General features: G+C 55.0%; 1 protein-coding gene across 1 annotated transcript in view; it reads left to right on the top strand.

Moving 5' to 3' along the window:
- The window catches only part of SHANK2 (SH3 and multiple ankyrin repeat domains 2), a gene marked incomplete at both ends in the record, with an annotated part of 444,067 nt that overhangs the window by 46,600 nt on the left and 382,174 nt on the right, over window positions 1-15,293 (top strand). Inside the window, 2 exons of the mRNA XM_080711505.1 lie at window positions 5,202-5,318; window positions 13,558-13,635. Coding sequence (XP_080567631.1) covers window positions 5,202-5,318; window positions 13,558-13,635 — 195 coding nt within the window. The remainder of the gene's footprint in view (window positions 1-5,201; window positions 5,319-13,557; window positions 13,636-15,293) is intronic.

Below are 15,293 nucleotides of genomic sequence, written 5' to 3'. Positions count from 1 at the left end.
GGACGGCAGGTTGAAGGCCACATCTTAGTGAGGCCTTCAACAACTTAGTGAAACCTTGTTTCAAATTAAAAACCAGGGGGAGAATGCCTCTGAGTTCAATCCCAGCACTGCTCACAAAATAAATAGAGATAAATAAAGCACGTGCTTTGCATGGTGGCACAAACCTGTAACCCCAGGACTTGGGAGGCTGAGACAGGATGATTGCAGGTTTGAAGCCACCTGCAGCAACATAGTGAAAACCTCAGCAATTTAACAAGACTCTTTTTCAAGATATAAAATAAAATAGAGTTGGAGGTGTAGGTCAAAGATAGAATACCCCTGGGTTCCATCCCTAGTACCTCAAAAAATAAATGAAGCAGAGTCCGCAGGAGAAATGCCTGCAGGTTTGGACTTGGCCAGCCACACCAGGGCACAGGACTGGGTCAGGTGATTGGTGGGGAGCTTACGCCAGCCGACCTGGCTGCCGCCTACAGTGTGCTAGCCTGGAGGACCCCACAGCGTCCCCTTGCACAGCGCCAGGTGTCTTACCCCAGGCGTCCAGCAGGTGGCAGTGGAGTACTTGTCAGAGAGCCCTTGCCCAGTTTACCCACGTCCTGTGGCAGGAGGCAGGGGTCAGATCCTAGGCATACCGAGGGGAGCCAGGACCCAGGGAACATTCTACAGATACCCACAGCTGGCCTTGACTGGGAGACTCAGGGCACTGCATGGGGGTGGAGCCCATACACGTGCTTTCCAAAAAGCCCCCAGGAAATGGTGGGGATGCAGGAGTCCAAGGCAGAGTTTGGTCTTGTGTTTCGGTGCTCCCTGGCTGGAAACTGCGCTCCTCACCCCGGGAGGACCAGTGTCCTGCTCTGGCCACTGGTTGGCTTTCAGTACCTTAGTGTCAAGCAAGTTTTACATTCTCTCTCTGTCTGTCTGTCTGTCTGTCTGTCTGTCTAAAATTGCAGAGGACCTCTTAGGCCGACCTCCAACCTGCACTCCTTCAGTGTCAGCCTCCCAAGTACATGGATAATACTCATGTGCCACCACGGCTGGCTGCTACATTAAAAAAAAATAATAATGAATGGCTGTGTCCATTTTCAAGCTAGAGAAGAGTTTCCAGGATGACCCAGAGACGCCCTCATACACTCTCCTCTGAGACACCACATCTAGTTTCTAGTTGTCCCAGAAATGTCCCTGACAGCCAGCCAAAGGCTCCGTCTGGGCCCTGCAGAGACCCTTCCTCTAGCCAAGCTCCCTGTCTTTCCCGGTCCTGCCCGGGTGGGACTCTGTACTGATGTCAGGAGGGTAGGTCTGTGGAACGTCCCTCAGCCTGGGTTTACGTGATATTCCTCCCGATGATACCCAGGCGTGTGGGCTGCAGGAGCGAGGTCTCGAATGCTGTCGGTGCTGCAGCCTGCTGGGCAACACTGGTGGCCACGTGCTGCTTACCAGTGATGGTCTCTGTGGACATTTGAGCCAGTGCTGTCTGCAAGGTTTCCAATGTGGTCGCTCGGCCCATGTTAACTCGAGGTCTTTCAGGGTCATCTTTGGGATCGTGTAGGGTCCTCAGCCCCTTGTACCTCCTCATTGCTGTTTCCTGCCTGGATATATTTCTTCTATCACAGTTGCTAAGGGAAGTATTATTGCTTCCCTATTTCTAAGTCAGTTTTCCCAGATAGGGGAAGACCTTTCTCTTCTTGTTCATCTACCTGCAGCGAGGTAGACTGGTAGGTTTCTATTTACACGACAGGTAGTGATCTGTTACTTTGCCCCGGTTTTGAGCACGAGGAGCACCTTTGGGAGGTGCCTTTGTGCTTCAGATAAGCCTCCGTCCTTTCTAAACCCCTCTTATTCTCTTTCTGACTCTGCCCTGGTACCTGTCGTTTCTCCAGGGAGCGCAGTACAGAACGGTCTTTAGAACCCAGGAGTCTGTGTTGGCCGAGCTCAGCACTACAGAGCGGCTGCTGCATCCTCTCGGTAGCCAGGACTAGACACGTGTGAACATCTACGCATGTGGTTGTCCCTGGGTACCCGCAGGGGATTGGTTCTAGGACCCTCCACCCCATCTACAAAGCCCAAACCCCTTGGAGAAAGTGGCATGCTATTTGCATATAACCTACTTACATCCTCCTATGTACTTTAAATCAGCTCCGGATTATGGATGATTCTTAAAACAATGTAAATACGATGTAAATTGTTGCCGTACTGTATTGTTTAGGGAATAATGACGTGTTGCATATGGATATAATTCTTTTTCCTGAATATTTTTAATCCGCGGTGGGTTGCATCCACGGATGTGGGGCCTGTGGATGCGGAGGGTAGTTCTGCATACTTCTATCTTTATCTCTCTGTATCGAAAATCAGGGCCTCATACTGATGCTGGTTTCTAGCCAGCCCCACAGGTTTGTTCTAGTTTTCTTCTGAGCTATAATGTGCAGCTTCCATCTTTGATCCTGAGAAACCAGCCCCCATTCTCCAGCCTACTGCTAACCCACTGGCCACGGCCTGCCCAGAGCCACTCAGGCCTCCACACCCTAGTCAGGATGTCTTTTCCACAGCTGGCATGGTCTCTTCACTTTACCACTCAGGGCTTAAGCAGAGTTGTCCCCACCTTTTTTTGTGTATGTGTGGTACTGAGAATTGAACCCAGGGGCATTCTCACAGCCCGACTCTATTTTATTTTTTATTTTGAAACAGGGTCTCATTAAGTTGTGGAGGGTCTCACTGAGTTTCTGAGACTGGTCTCAAGCCTGCAATCCTCCCGTCTCAGCCTCTCAAATACTGGGATGACAGGCGTGCACTACCACATCAGCAAAGGTGTCCCTTTAAAGACAGTTACCGGTAGAATGCACACTGAAGGATAATGGATGATATTCATTGTTTCAGTTTCAGCCCTTTTCTTCACATTCTGGTCCTGTTTGTTGCAAAACGGTGTGTACAAAAAGAAGTAAAGGACGGAAGGACCCTCGGGGACATTTGTTCCCACACACCGGCTCAGAGGAAATGTCTCTATTCTGTTTCTTAGCATTGGTAATGTTTTGACCCCTGGTGAAAAAACAGTGGCATGACCCCGCGGGTGTAACTTAAAGCCTCATAAATTCCAATTAGCTGAGGCAGGGGAGGAAGGAGTCTGGATTAATTGTTTGAAGTGTTTATGGTGGTGGAGTCTTCTTTATTGACTGTAGAGCAATTATGTTATGTTATAACATTGCCTCCTAGAAGTGCTTTGGGGAGAGCTGATTAGTCAAACTGTTTCTTCAATTTAAGGAACAAAATTCCCAACTCAGACCCAATTAAGGAGGAAAAAGTAGGCGTAGTCTTAAGGTCCCTGAGAAGTCCACGAACTGCAGCTCAGAGATATTCTTGCGGGCTCTGTCTGTGCACCTGTCTCCTTAACCCTCCCTCTCGTTCCCTGTCTTTCCCTCTCCTGCCTTGCCTCCCTTCTGTGTGGGTGGCCCAGCAGCCCTGAGGTCTTCAATGCTTCTGTGGATGTCCCAGAAGGAAGAAGGAAATTATTTTTCTAGCTATTTTAGCACTGGTCAACCTCAGAAAATGTAGAGACAACTGGTTGACCTCAGTGAGTTTAGACAACTGGTCGACCAACATATGCAAGCTTGATCGAATCCTTTCTCTCCCTCTCTTCTCTCTCTCTCTCTCCTCTCTCCCTCTCCCTCCCCCCTCCTCTCTCCCTCTCTCTCCCCCTCTCTCTCCTGTCTCTCTCTCTCTCCCCCCCCTTCTCTGTCCACAGAGCAGGGTGACCGCAGAGGGTGGAGGTAGGGCAGGGGCGGGGGCTGGGCAGAGAAAGGCAGCTATATCCACAGCCAGGTCCTATGTTGTCGATTAATGAGAGAAAATTTTGTGGGAGGCCCAGTGATGGTAAGTGGGTTTTTCCCAGGCTTTTAGAAAGCTCCAGTTTCTTCCCTGTTATCTTTCCCCACTCTTGATTACCCAGCTGTAGCTTAGACTGCGGAGAAGTTCCCTCTCTCTCTCTCTCTCTCTCTCTCTCTCTCTCTCTCTCTCTCTCTCTGTCCCCCCCCCTTGATCAGAAACGCACATCCCTGAGCACTCGCCTGTGCTGGGGCCCCTGCTGACCAACCCTGTGTCTTGGCCCTCAGCACATGGACCCCTGATTCCTTCTGGGCCAGCGTGCTGGGTCAGGACCCCGCTACTTTCTCCAGATTGCCACCTTGGTCACCTGTGCAGGGACCTCCCTGCCCCTGTGGCTGGTGTAGGGAAGGTTGAATGGGCTTTTCAGGGCGCTGATGAGGCACCCAGCACTGGGGGGTTTAGGGTGCTTGTCGATGTGATTCTCATACAAACCCTGACAGGGGCGTGTCCTTCTCGTTTACAATTGAAGACTGTAGGGACTAAGGTCTCAGGGCGGTAGCTGGGGTCCAGGTCTGTTTTATCCTAGAGCTCTGAGGATTCACAAAGCACATGTCAAGCCCTGGAAAGTCTCAGAAAGGTGTGGGGCAGCCCGCCCCTGGCTCGCCCTACCTAGGAAAGGCTGGACGTCATTTAAAGCAGCTGCAGGGCTGTCTCATAGAAGGGAGGAGGGTTGGCTGAGTCCCTTTACACACTGGCCCCCTGCAGGGGGCTTGGGTCACCATGGCAGGGCTGAGCACCCTGGTTTGCATTAGAAGAGCTAGGTGCCAAGAACCACAAGAGACCTGCCTCTCTCTGGGACCCTGTGGGCATGAAAGTCACACTGGGGCTCCTTGCCTGATGCCCCATCCAGCAGTGGAGCCCTTGTACGGTCAGTAGCCAGGAGCCTGGAGCCACCCCAGACCTTGGCGTGTGGCAGATGCTGACTTACTTACCTGGGCCTCCCTCAGTTAAAAGGCAGGATGGGCCAGTCTGCCCGTGTGTGGGTTCCAGTGGACATGGCAGGGCTAAGGGCTTGGGGGCGTGGCCAGGTTGGCGGGTCACTGGGATTTTGGCACGTGGGGGCGTGGCCATGCTTGCGGGGTCACCAAGTTTTGGGGTGTGAGTGAGTGGCCAGGCTGTCAGGGATAAGAGGGTCTTAGGGCAGGGGTGAGTAGTCAGGCTGACTGAGCCACCGGGGTTTTGGCATGTGGGGGCATGACCAGGCTGACCTGACAGGGTACTGGGGGGGGTTCAAGTGGGGGCGTGGCCGGGCTGGCAGGAGCTCGGGTCTGGGTGGGGGCATGGCCGGGCGAGCCCGGTACTCTGGTCTCAAAGCCGTTTCCGTGTCTCAGGCCTGCAGGTACGGGCACGTGCAACACCTGGAGCACCTACTCTTCTACGGCGCAGACATGGGCGCCCAGAACGCCTCCGGGAACACGGCCCTGCACATCTGCGCCCTCTACAACCAGGTCAGTGCCACGTGTGGCCCTCCACCCTGACCTGGGCCTGGCAGGCCGCACAGGTGACCCTGGCTAGGGCTGCCCTGGCGGCCACACCCTGCATGGAGGAGGCAAGCAGAGCCGGGCAAGCAGAGCAGCCAGCAGGCCACGCCCCCTCCGTCTGGGGCCACGCCCCTTCGGTCTGGGCCACGCCCCCTGCCCAAGCCCAGGAAAATGCACAAGGAGAGCGGGTTCTCCTGCTCCCAGCTAAGTCTGCTCAGTCCCAGAGTCCGGCAACTGCATGACCACACACTTCACTTTTCAATTGTGATCAAATATGCCTAACAAAAAATTCAGTGTTTTAACCATGTCTAAGCACCCGGCTCCGCGCAGGCACATGCCCACCCCGTCTCCACCAACCACCTCCCGAGCCATCTCATGGTCCCAAACTGGAACTCTTGTCCTCATCAAGCACTGACTCCTCCCCACCCCACCTGACCCCTCAGGTGTCTGTCTCTGTGACTGATGCCTTCAGGGACCTCACAGCAGTGGAGCCAGCAGTATGTGTCTTCTGGACCTGGCTCATTCCTCCCATACTAGCATCTTAAGTCTGTCTGGAGGCTGAGACAGGAGGATCACAGGTCTGAGGCCAGCCTCAGCAGCTTGGCAAGGCTCTCAGTAACCTAGGAAGACCCTGGTTCAAAACACAAAGAGTAAAAAGGGGCTGGGGGTGTATCTCAGAGGTAGAATGCCCCTGGGTTCAATCTCCAGTAACTAATACACAGACACACACACACACACAGAGTCCGTCCATGTTGTACTATGTGTCAGAATTGTTTTCCTTGCCGAGTAATACTCCACTCGGTGGGTGGAGACAGTTGATGGGTACTTGGCTGCTTCTGCCATTGGCTGTTGTAAACCCGGTGCTGTGGGCGCAGGTGTGCACAGAAGTCCCTCCTCTGTCCCTTTGGGTGGACACAGCAGTGGAGCCCCCGCACCAGCCCCTCAGGTGGCACGCACACCTGCGTCGGAGTGAGCAGGCAGTGGCGAGGGGCTTGTGGGCTTGGGGACACGGGGTGCTGCAGGGGTGGCTTCGAGGGGCCACCAGTGTCAGGGTGGCCCGGGACATCTCCACTACGGTCTCCTCTGCCCTTCTGTCTGGCCTCTTTTCTGTCTCTGACTCTAAGGAGCTGGGGTGGGACCCTCCTGGAGGAGTGGGGGTCGTAGCGAGGGGCTCTGCTGGAGGCCCCCGGCCCTTCTCAGGTCAGCTGCCAGCACCGTCTTTGCACCGCACAGCTCTGACCCCGTCCTGCTCACCGTGGCTCTGGGGCCGCCTCCAGCCTCGTCACACCCAAGCTCACCCCAGCCCCTCCGCAGCTCCCGCCAGCCCACGGCGCCATCTGCTTCTGGCTATTAAACCTACCTGGATTTTTCACACCCTGGAAAACTCCTGTGCGTCCTTCAAGTCCCAGTTCAAATACCCATACCCAGTCAAACCTTCCCTTGACGCACCCTCGATAGATTTTGCATGTCCCTTGCTTGGCAGGCCTTTGTGAGACACAGCCGGGGTGAAATGTGCAGCTCCGGACCGCCAGCCACGCCTTCCCTGCCTCCGCCGACGTCCCTCCATCTGGGACTGACCTTCCTCAACCACGACCCTCAACCACGTCCCTCCATCTGGGACTGGCCTTCCTCAACCACGCCTTCCCTGTCTCCCCGTGCCTGCACAGCAGGGCAGCCAGGCCGGCTCCGGGAGCACTGGAGCTGAGCGGGAGGAGCACCTGCAGCGCTCCAGGCTTACACGGAGGGCCGTCGGTGTGACCTGTGTGCGGCGGTGGGTCCCGGCTCGCCGCGGCGCAGGGCCGCGGGGCCAGCCCTGTGCGCGCAGGCAGAGGCTGCGGCTCAGCTGCGTTCCAGAGCATCCCGGGGCTTGGCTGTGGCTGGCGACACATCTGCACCAGCATCTGCCTCGTAATTACTGCCCGGGATGCGAAAGCTTGCTGCAATTTTCTCCAGTATATTTCGAGCATATTTTAACATGAAAAAAAAAAACTAGGGAATCAGTTTTTTCTGTCACTTGAGATAATCGTGGACAAGATGCTCTTTGAAAGTTTGGAAGGGCGTTTCATGGGGAAGGGTTGAAACCTTCTGCTGCTCTGCTTCTCAGCTCTCCACCTCACTGCACACTCCCCGCATCCGTCCCCGCCCCTCTTAAGCTGCGCCAGGAGGGTCCCCAGCTGGCCAGGACCCCACCCCCATTGCCTTGAGTTAGGATAGGACTCAGACAACTCTGTCTACAGTGGGCCAGTTGGTACAATCTTAGGCTCTGAGGGTAGCAGGAACCCCGTCATAGCCATCGGGCTTGGGGTGTGGCACTGAAGCAGCCGTGATGATACGTCACGGACAGGGTGTGGCTGTGTTCCAGTAAAACTTTATTTACAAAATACACAGCGGGCTGCTGAGTCTGTGGCCTGTATTTTTCAGAGTCTTAGAGCAGAAGCCTACACCTGCCCCTCTTCCCACCTGGGGAAGAGGCTCGTCTCTAACCCAGTAGACATCACCCGGGGCGGTGTGCTGCTGGCCCAGCCCTGGTCTGTATGTCCCCGAGTGCTGAAGGTGGCCTCAGAGCCACGGAGGAGCCGGCCACGTGCAGGCTGCGTGTGCCACCCATTGTTGGTCCATCACCGCCTGGCCAAGCACCTCGTTCCCGCTTCCTCTCGTGTTGTGTGGTGCGCGTGGCTGTGCCAGGCTCAGGAGCAGGCACAGAGCGTGCTCAGGGGAGGCTAAGTAGGCAGGGGTCACATATGCACACCGAGGGCCGTCCCAGGGAGAGGGTGTGATCAGGACAGGATGCAGGCAAGGTCAGAGGCAGCCTGGTGAGGGATGGCCCCAGCCCACGGAGCCTGGAGCCTGGGGCCCTGCGTCTGCACCGTTGCCTGGTGGTGCTGCTGTCCGCAGGCTCCTGTCTCTCTGGGGTCCTGTGCCTCCTCACCTGCAGTGCATGGGGGAGCTGCCTACTCACAGGGGTGCCGAGGAGCCACGAACGGGAGCCAAACGTGTGTTAGACCTGGCTCACGGTGTACATCACGACGATGGTGCTGGTGATGGTGATGGTGTTCGTGGTGGTGATGATGGTGGTGGTGATGGTGGTAGTGACGATAGTGTCAATGGTAGTGATGGTAATGGTGATGATAGTGATGATGGTGATGGTGGTAGTGGTTGATGACAGTGATGGTGGTAATGATATCGATGTTGATGATGGTGATGATGGTGGTCGTGGTGGTGGTGATGGTGATGATGGTGATGGTGGTCGTGGTGGTGGTGATGGTGATGATGGTGATGGTGGTCGTGGTGGTGGTGATGGTGATGATGGTGGTGGTGATGGTGCTAGTGAATCAGTAGTGATGATGGTGATGGTGGGAGTGGTTGATAATAGTGATGTGGTGATGATATCGATGTTGATGGTAATGATGGTGATGGTGATGGTGGTAGTGATGATAGTGTCGATGGTGGTGATGGTGGTGATGGTGATGGTAGTGATAATGGTGATGGTGGTAGTGGTGATGATAGTGATGGTGGTGATGATATCGATGGTGATGATGATGGTGATGGTGGTGATGGCGGTGATAGTGCTAGGTGAATCAGTAATGATGACGGTATCCTGATGGTGATGGTGATGGTGGGAGTGGTTGATGATAGCGATGGTGGTGATGATATCGATGGTGATGATGATGGTGATGATGGTGATGGTGATGATGGTGGTGATGGTGGTGATGGTGGTCGTGGTGATGGTGATTGTGATGATGGTGATGGTGGTAGTGACGATAGTGTCGATGGTAGTGATGGTGGTGATAGTGATGATGGTGATGATATCAATGTTGATGGTGATGATGATGGTGATGATGGTGATGGTGGTAGTGGTTGATGATAGTGATGGTGGTGATGCTATTGATATTGATGGTGATGGTGGTGATGGTGGTGATGAGAGGATGGTGGTGATAGTGCTAGTGAATCAATAGTGATGATGGTATCCTGATGGTGATGGTGATGGTGGTCGTGGTGGTGATGGTAAGTTGATTGCAATGATGGTATAATGATGATAGTGATGGTGGTGGTGGTGGTGGTGGTGGTGATGGTGATGGTGGTGGTGGTGGTGAATCAGCAGTGATGATGGTGATGGTGATGGTGATGATAACAGTGGTGACGGTGATACGATGGCGATGGCAGAGGTGGTGATGATGCTGGTGCTGGTGGTAGCGATGATGATGGTGATGGTGGCAATGATGGTATGACGATGGTGGTGATGGTGATGATAACAGTGATCGGTGGTGACAATGATGGGAATGCCGGTGATGGTGCATCAGTAGCAATGGCGGTATTGTGATGCTGATGATGGCAGTGGTGGTGATGATGATGGTGATGGCGATGGCGGTAGCGATGATGATGCCGGTGATGCTGGAATGGTGCATTAGTAGCGACTGCAGCGTGATGGTGGTGGTGATGGTGGTGGCACTCCTGCTGATGATTTTCCTTAACAAGCCTCTCCTTATTAAACCTGAAAGCACGCAGGTGTGTGGTGCGATATGCATGCTTTATCAAGTTTGTGCGGGCCTCAGCTCCGCGCCTCTAATAAAATACGCTGTGACTGGAATATCCTCCCTCCTCTTATGCAATCAACTAATTAGGCTTTGATTGTAAGCAGCAAATTGTGTCTAATCTGTCGAGCCCCTCAGCCACACGCTGGCTCTGGAGAGCTCCTGAGGGAGGGAGCAGCCTGCTGTTTGTTTTTCTGTCCTGTGTGATGGAGGATCCGAGGAAGTTTAAAATATCAAAGGTTACTAGGCCAGGCCAGTGTGTCTGGAAGCTGCACACATACATGCCTGCCTCTCAGGAGCAGCCGGAGGACCTGCGAGAACTCAGATGCGGGGGATGTTTCCCATTTGCCTCTGCCCTTGCTGGTGACCTGAGAGCTCGTGTCAGCTCTGAGACCACATCCATGGAGCACGATGGGCCGCCACCCCGCTGAGCCCCGTGGGTTTTGCTGTATAGAAGCGTCCACAAGGTCTTTCCCCCAAGAGCCGCTGGAGAGCCTTTGGTGGGGTGGCATTTCCCTCCCTCAGCTCAGAAGATCCATGCTTGGTCCACAGGTAGCTCGGGTAAGAAACACTGAAGCCAGCTTCCCAGCCGCAGCCCCCGAGGCTTTGAAGTCATGTTGCTATAACCTGTTTACTGGGCGGTGGCCCAAGGGGCACGGGCCATGTAGAAGAGCCAGCGCCATGGCCTCTCAGCTTCCCCAGACAGTCCTTTGGGATGCTTTGTTCAAAGGAAGGGCTGCTCCCTGGGACCAAGTTCCAGCCCAGCCCTGGTGATGTCACCTCACACCTTCCTCCATTCCCAGGTCGCAAGGACTTTAGTTTCTTAGATCTACGGCCGCCTCCCAGGTTCCTGACCAAGGACTGCTTACACTGGAAATAAATTCCTGACTTGTCGCTGGAGCGTGCCATTATTGGTGGGGGTGGCATCCCCGTGAAGGCGGGTGCCTGGGATCCCATCCACATGGGGCCTGACCAGCTAGTGATCCTGGGGGTGTCCTGAGGTCGTCTAGGAACACCTGACACTCATGACCACTCCCCCGTACGACCTGGAAGCATCCATAGCCTGGTCCATCCTCCTCGGCCCGGGGACCCTTGGGGCTAGAGGACGCCTTGCTGTGGTCCTTGGCCACTCACCATCAGAAGCACTCCTGGCCATGTGTCCCCTGGTGTCCCTTAAGGGGTGAAACCGCCCCTCCAGGGGTCTTTGAGGTCTTTCTTCCTGTTGGAATCGGAGTTCAAAGGTGCTCTGAGGGGCAGCGCGTGGTGGATTCAGTCTGCCCCTACCCCAGCCATCTGACCGTCCTTTGGGTGGGGGGACAAGGCCTCTGGACATGGTCCACTCTCCTTCCTGGGCTCCCTTCTTTGTGCTCAGAGAAATGGTTTCTGAGGCATCGAGGCGGAGACAATCCCAGAGTGGCATCAAAGGGACCTGATGTCCCAGTGGCAGGTGGCATTCCTCGGGGCCAGCCAGGTGCAGCCCAGGACACGGAGGCTGGCTGTCTTCTGCACGGCTCACGGCGGCCCTCCTGTGTTCGCCCTTCTGAGGGGCCAAGAGCGCCCTAGGGTCCCCGTTCCCATCCCCCTGGGGCTGGGGACCTGTGCATGGATGGGCAGCCCCTGACTTCAGGAGCCCCAGCCTCCGTGTACCTCATCCTCACAGCACTGAATCTTCAGCCGAGCTTCTCTCTCCTCTCTCTCTCTCTCTCTCTCTCTCTCTCTCTCTCTCTCTCTCTCTTTCTCTTTCTCTCAGCATAGAGCAGCTTTACTGAGAGACAATCCACACACCCTGCAGTTGGCCCAGGAAAAGTGTGCAATCCAGCACTTTCCCGTCTGTCCATCGAGTTCTGTGTCCATTGCCAAGACCGATGTTAGAACATGCCGTGGCCCCAGACAGAAACCTGGCTCCCAGCCCTAGGCCCCCGTGCAGCTGCCTTCTGACTCTGGATTTGGCGTCTCTGGTTAAATCTGCTCCCCTACCGGGTCCCGGGGGCTGTGCGGTGCCCGTCACCTCAGCCGCACCTGCTTCTGGGCATTGGCTTCCCTTCAGATCTGGGGCAGCGAGGGGAGTCCTCCGGCCTGTCGCGTCCTGCAGTTCTTTGGCTGGTCATCTTATTTTTTCTCAGAGAATCCAGGCAAAGGATTGCAGAGCATTATGTCTGGATGATTCTTCCTGTCGTCTGCACCCGGGCTCTAGGAATCACGGAAGCGCCAACGTAGACCCAGGGTTTTGCCACCAGCGCGTTGGAGAGCGCCCAGTGCGCGGCAGGCTCCCTGCCAGCTGGTGCGCAAACATCGGCCTGTGCCAGTCATCTAAGCGTGCACCCCAAACCAAAATTGATTCTAAATGCCCAACTGCATTCACCAGGCAAAATTATTCTTACACAGTCGTGCAAGCGCTGCCAAGTTCTGCTCAGTGCAAGACCTTATATGCAACGGCATTTGAGGATCGTGGAGTAGGTGACGTCACGGGCACCGTGGTGTGCCCAAGTCCTAACATGCTATCAGGTTAGCACAGGGATGGACTCACCGTAGGCCGTGATTCCGAAGCTGTCCTCGTTGTTAAGGGATGGGCGGCCACCCTGAGGCTTCTCCATGACACTGCAAACTTCCAGAGAGATGCCGACGTTCTTTATCGGCACCGTGCTCAGGAAGATGGACGGGGTAGATCTATCTTGGTTGCAAAAAATCTTAAGAAGGGCTAGTGTCTTATTCTATCTGTCCTGTTAATACATATGAGGTCAGGGGTCATGGCAATGTAGTGAGACTTTCAAGCAACCTAGTGAGAATCTATTTTAAAACAAACAAACAAACAAATAAACAAAAAGGTCTGAAGTGTAGCTTGGCAGTAGAATGCCCCTGGGTTTAATTCATAGTACCAAAACCCCAAAAAATAAAAAATAAAAATGAGTCCACATGCAAGTGGTTCCTGCTGTTCTGGCCCTTTTTCTTCTTGAGATATTTAGTGCTAGTAAGGGCACACAGACTTCAGGTGTAGACTCTGCTCTCCTGCAGTGTAGACGCTGAGCTTTTAGGATGCAGATGAAGCCAGGCACTGTGTACCCCTCTAATCCCAGCACTTGGGAGGCTGAGACTGGAGGATCTCAGGCTTGAGGCCAATCTCAGCAACTTAGCGATACTCTCAGCAACCTAGTGAGACCATGTTTCAAAAAAAAAAAAAAACGGGCTGGCGTGAGACTTGCCTTTTCTACTTGGAAGCTGTCGCGCCTCCTTCTTGGAGTTTATATTCACCCATCTTGTTGGTCCTGCTGCCACCCAGGTGAAGAATAGTCTAGAATGCCCCTCCTTTGCCTGGATTTAGAACATTTATGCTGTCTCTAGATTTTTCTCTTCCTCCCTTCCCTTCTGTGTTTGCTCGTGGCATTTTACTTGTTACATATTTTATAAACGTGCATGAGGCTTCCTGTAAAATACCATTTCTGAGAGTTGGAGCACAAGGTGCCTGCATTTTGCATTTTAATTGATGCCTCCGGGCTGCTGTCGAGGCGCGGGGGTCAGGCCTGCGTCCTCTGGCAGGTGCGGCCGGTCCCCCCTCTGCCCCCTCTAACTGCGCGCACGTGTGCGCCACATCCTGCGAGCGTGAGCTGCCCACGGGTGCTTTTGGACGGCGTCCACGCCACCGTTTTCTGAGCCGCTCTCTCCTTTTCAATTTGCAGGACAGCTGTGCGAGGGTGCTGCTGTTCCGGGGCGGAAATAAGGAGCTGAAGAACTACAACAGCCAGACGCCATTTCAGGTACAGAGAACCACGGCCCGTGCGCGCGCGCGGCGGCTCAGAGCGGCCCGCCGCCCGGCGAGGCCGGCCCAGCACCCCGCTCGGCCTGCTCCGCACACCGGCTCGCCTCTTGTCAGAAAACAAAAACAACAGCAGGGGAAATAATGCAGGCTCATCTCTGCAGGATGTTCTGGGAAGCAGAAATGTCGGGAAGCGCAGGCCTCACTGCCCGGCCGTTGGGGAACAAGCCTCACGAGAAGGGCTTCACCAGTGCACCACCCGTGCGCCATCCCAGAGCAGGGGAGAGCGGTCTCCACCTGGCCTTGGTCATGGGGTTCCTTTGGAGAACACCTGTACTTTAAAACATTGGGAAAATTGCAACCGTTAGTACCTTAACCATTTTGCGGTATACAGCGCATTCACAGTGCCGTAGACCGTGTACACACAGACCATCACTGTCTAGGTACGAGCTTTCCTTGGCCCCCAGGGGAAACCCTACGTTGGGTTCAGCACCCACTAGCCAGTCCTGCTCCACGCCTCCCGAGTCCCGGCTCAGCCTCTCCATGGTTCTCTTTGCTCAGACATTTCATACAAATGGGGTCACACGGCTCATGGCTTTCTGTGTTTAGCTTTTGAAACCGAGAGTGATGGCGTCTAGGTCTGTCTCTGTTGTAGTCTGCACCAAAGACTCATCTTCAGGGCTGAATCGTATTCCACTGGTAGATGTGGGATTCATCTACTTTTGAAGCTGTCGATCAGAAGCGGGTAGTTTACAGTGACACTCTACGTATGTTTGCATCTATTTGTATATTTTGGTTAATGTTCAAAATTATAGAAGTGTTCTTTAAGCCAGGCGTGGTGGCGCACGCTTGTAATCCCAGTATTTGGGAGGCTGAGACCGGAGGATTGTGGTTCGTGGACAGCCTCAGCTATTTAGGCCCTCCACCACTTAGTGAGACCCTGTTTCAAAAAATAATAATAATACCGGGATCGGAGCCTGCCGAGGGGTTAGGCCGGTGCCAGGGCCAGTGGCTGGCATCGGAGCCTTCCGTGAGGCAAGGCCGCTACTGAGGCCTCCGAGGCTGGGATAAGAGCCTGCCGAGAGGTTAGGCCAGTGCTGGGGCCAGCGAGGCTGGCATTGGAGCCTGCTGTGAGGCAAGGCCGGTACTGGGGCCTCCGAGGCCAGGATAAGAGCCTGCCGAGGGTTTAGGCCGGTGCTGGGGCCAATGGCCGGCATCGAAGCCTGCCGTGAGGCAAGGCCGCTACTGGGACCTCCGAGCCTGGGATCGGAGCCTGCCAAGGGGTTAGGCTGATGCCAGGGCCAGCGGCCAGCATCGGAGCCTGCCGTGAGGCAAGGCTGGTGTTGGGGCCTCTGAGGCTGGAATAAGAGCCTGCCAAGGGGTTAGGCCGGTGCTGGGGCCAATGGCCAGCATTGAGCCTGCCATGAGGCAAGGCCAGTGCTGGGGCCTTCGAGGCCGGGATCGGAGCCTGCGGAGGGGTTTGGCCAGTGCCGGGACCTGCAGCTGGCATCAGAGCCTTCCATGAGGCAAGGCCACTACTGAGGCCTCCGAGGCCGGATCGGAGCCTGCTGAGGGCTTAGACTGGTGCTGGGGCCAGCGAGGCCATCATTGGAGCCTGCTGTGAGGCAAGGCCGGTGCTGGGGCCTCCGAGGCTGGGAT

This window comes from Muscardinus avellanarius (assembly GCF_963383645.1).
Source record: "Muscardinus avellanarius genome assembly, chromosome: 1".
Taxonomy (NCBI): Eukaryota; Metazoa; Chordata; class Mammalia; order Rodentia; family Gliridae; genus Muscardinus; species Muscardinus avellanarius.
This window is presented reverse-complemented; position numbering and strand designations above follow the sequence as displayed.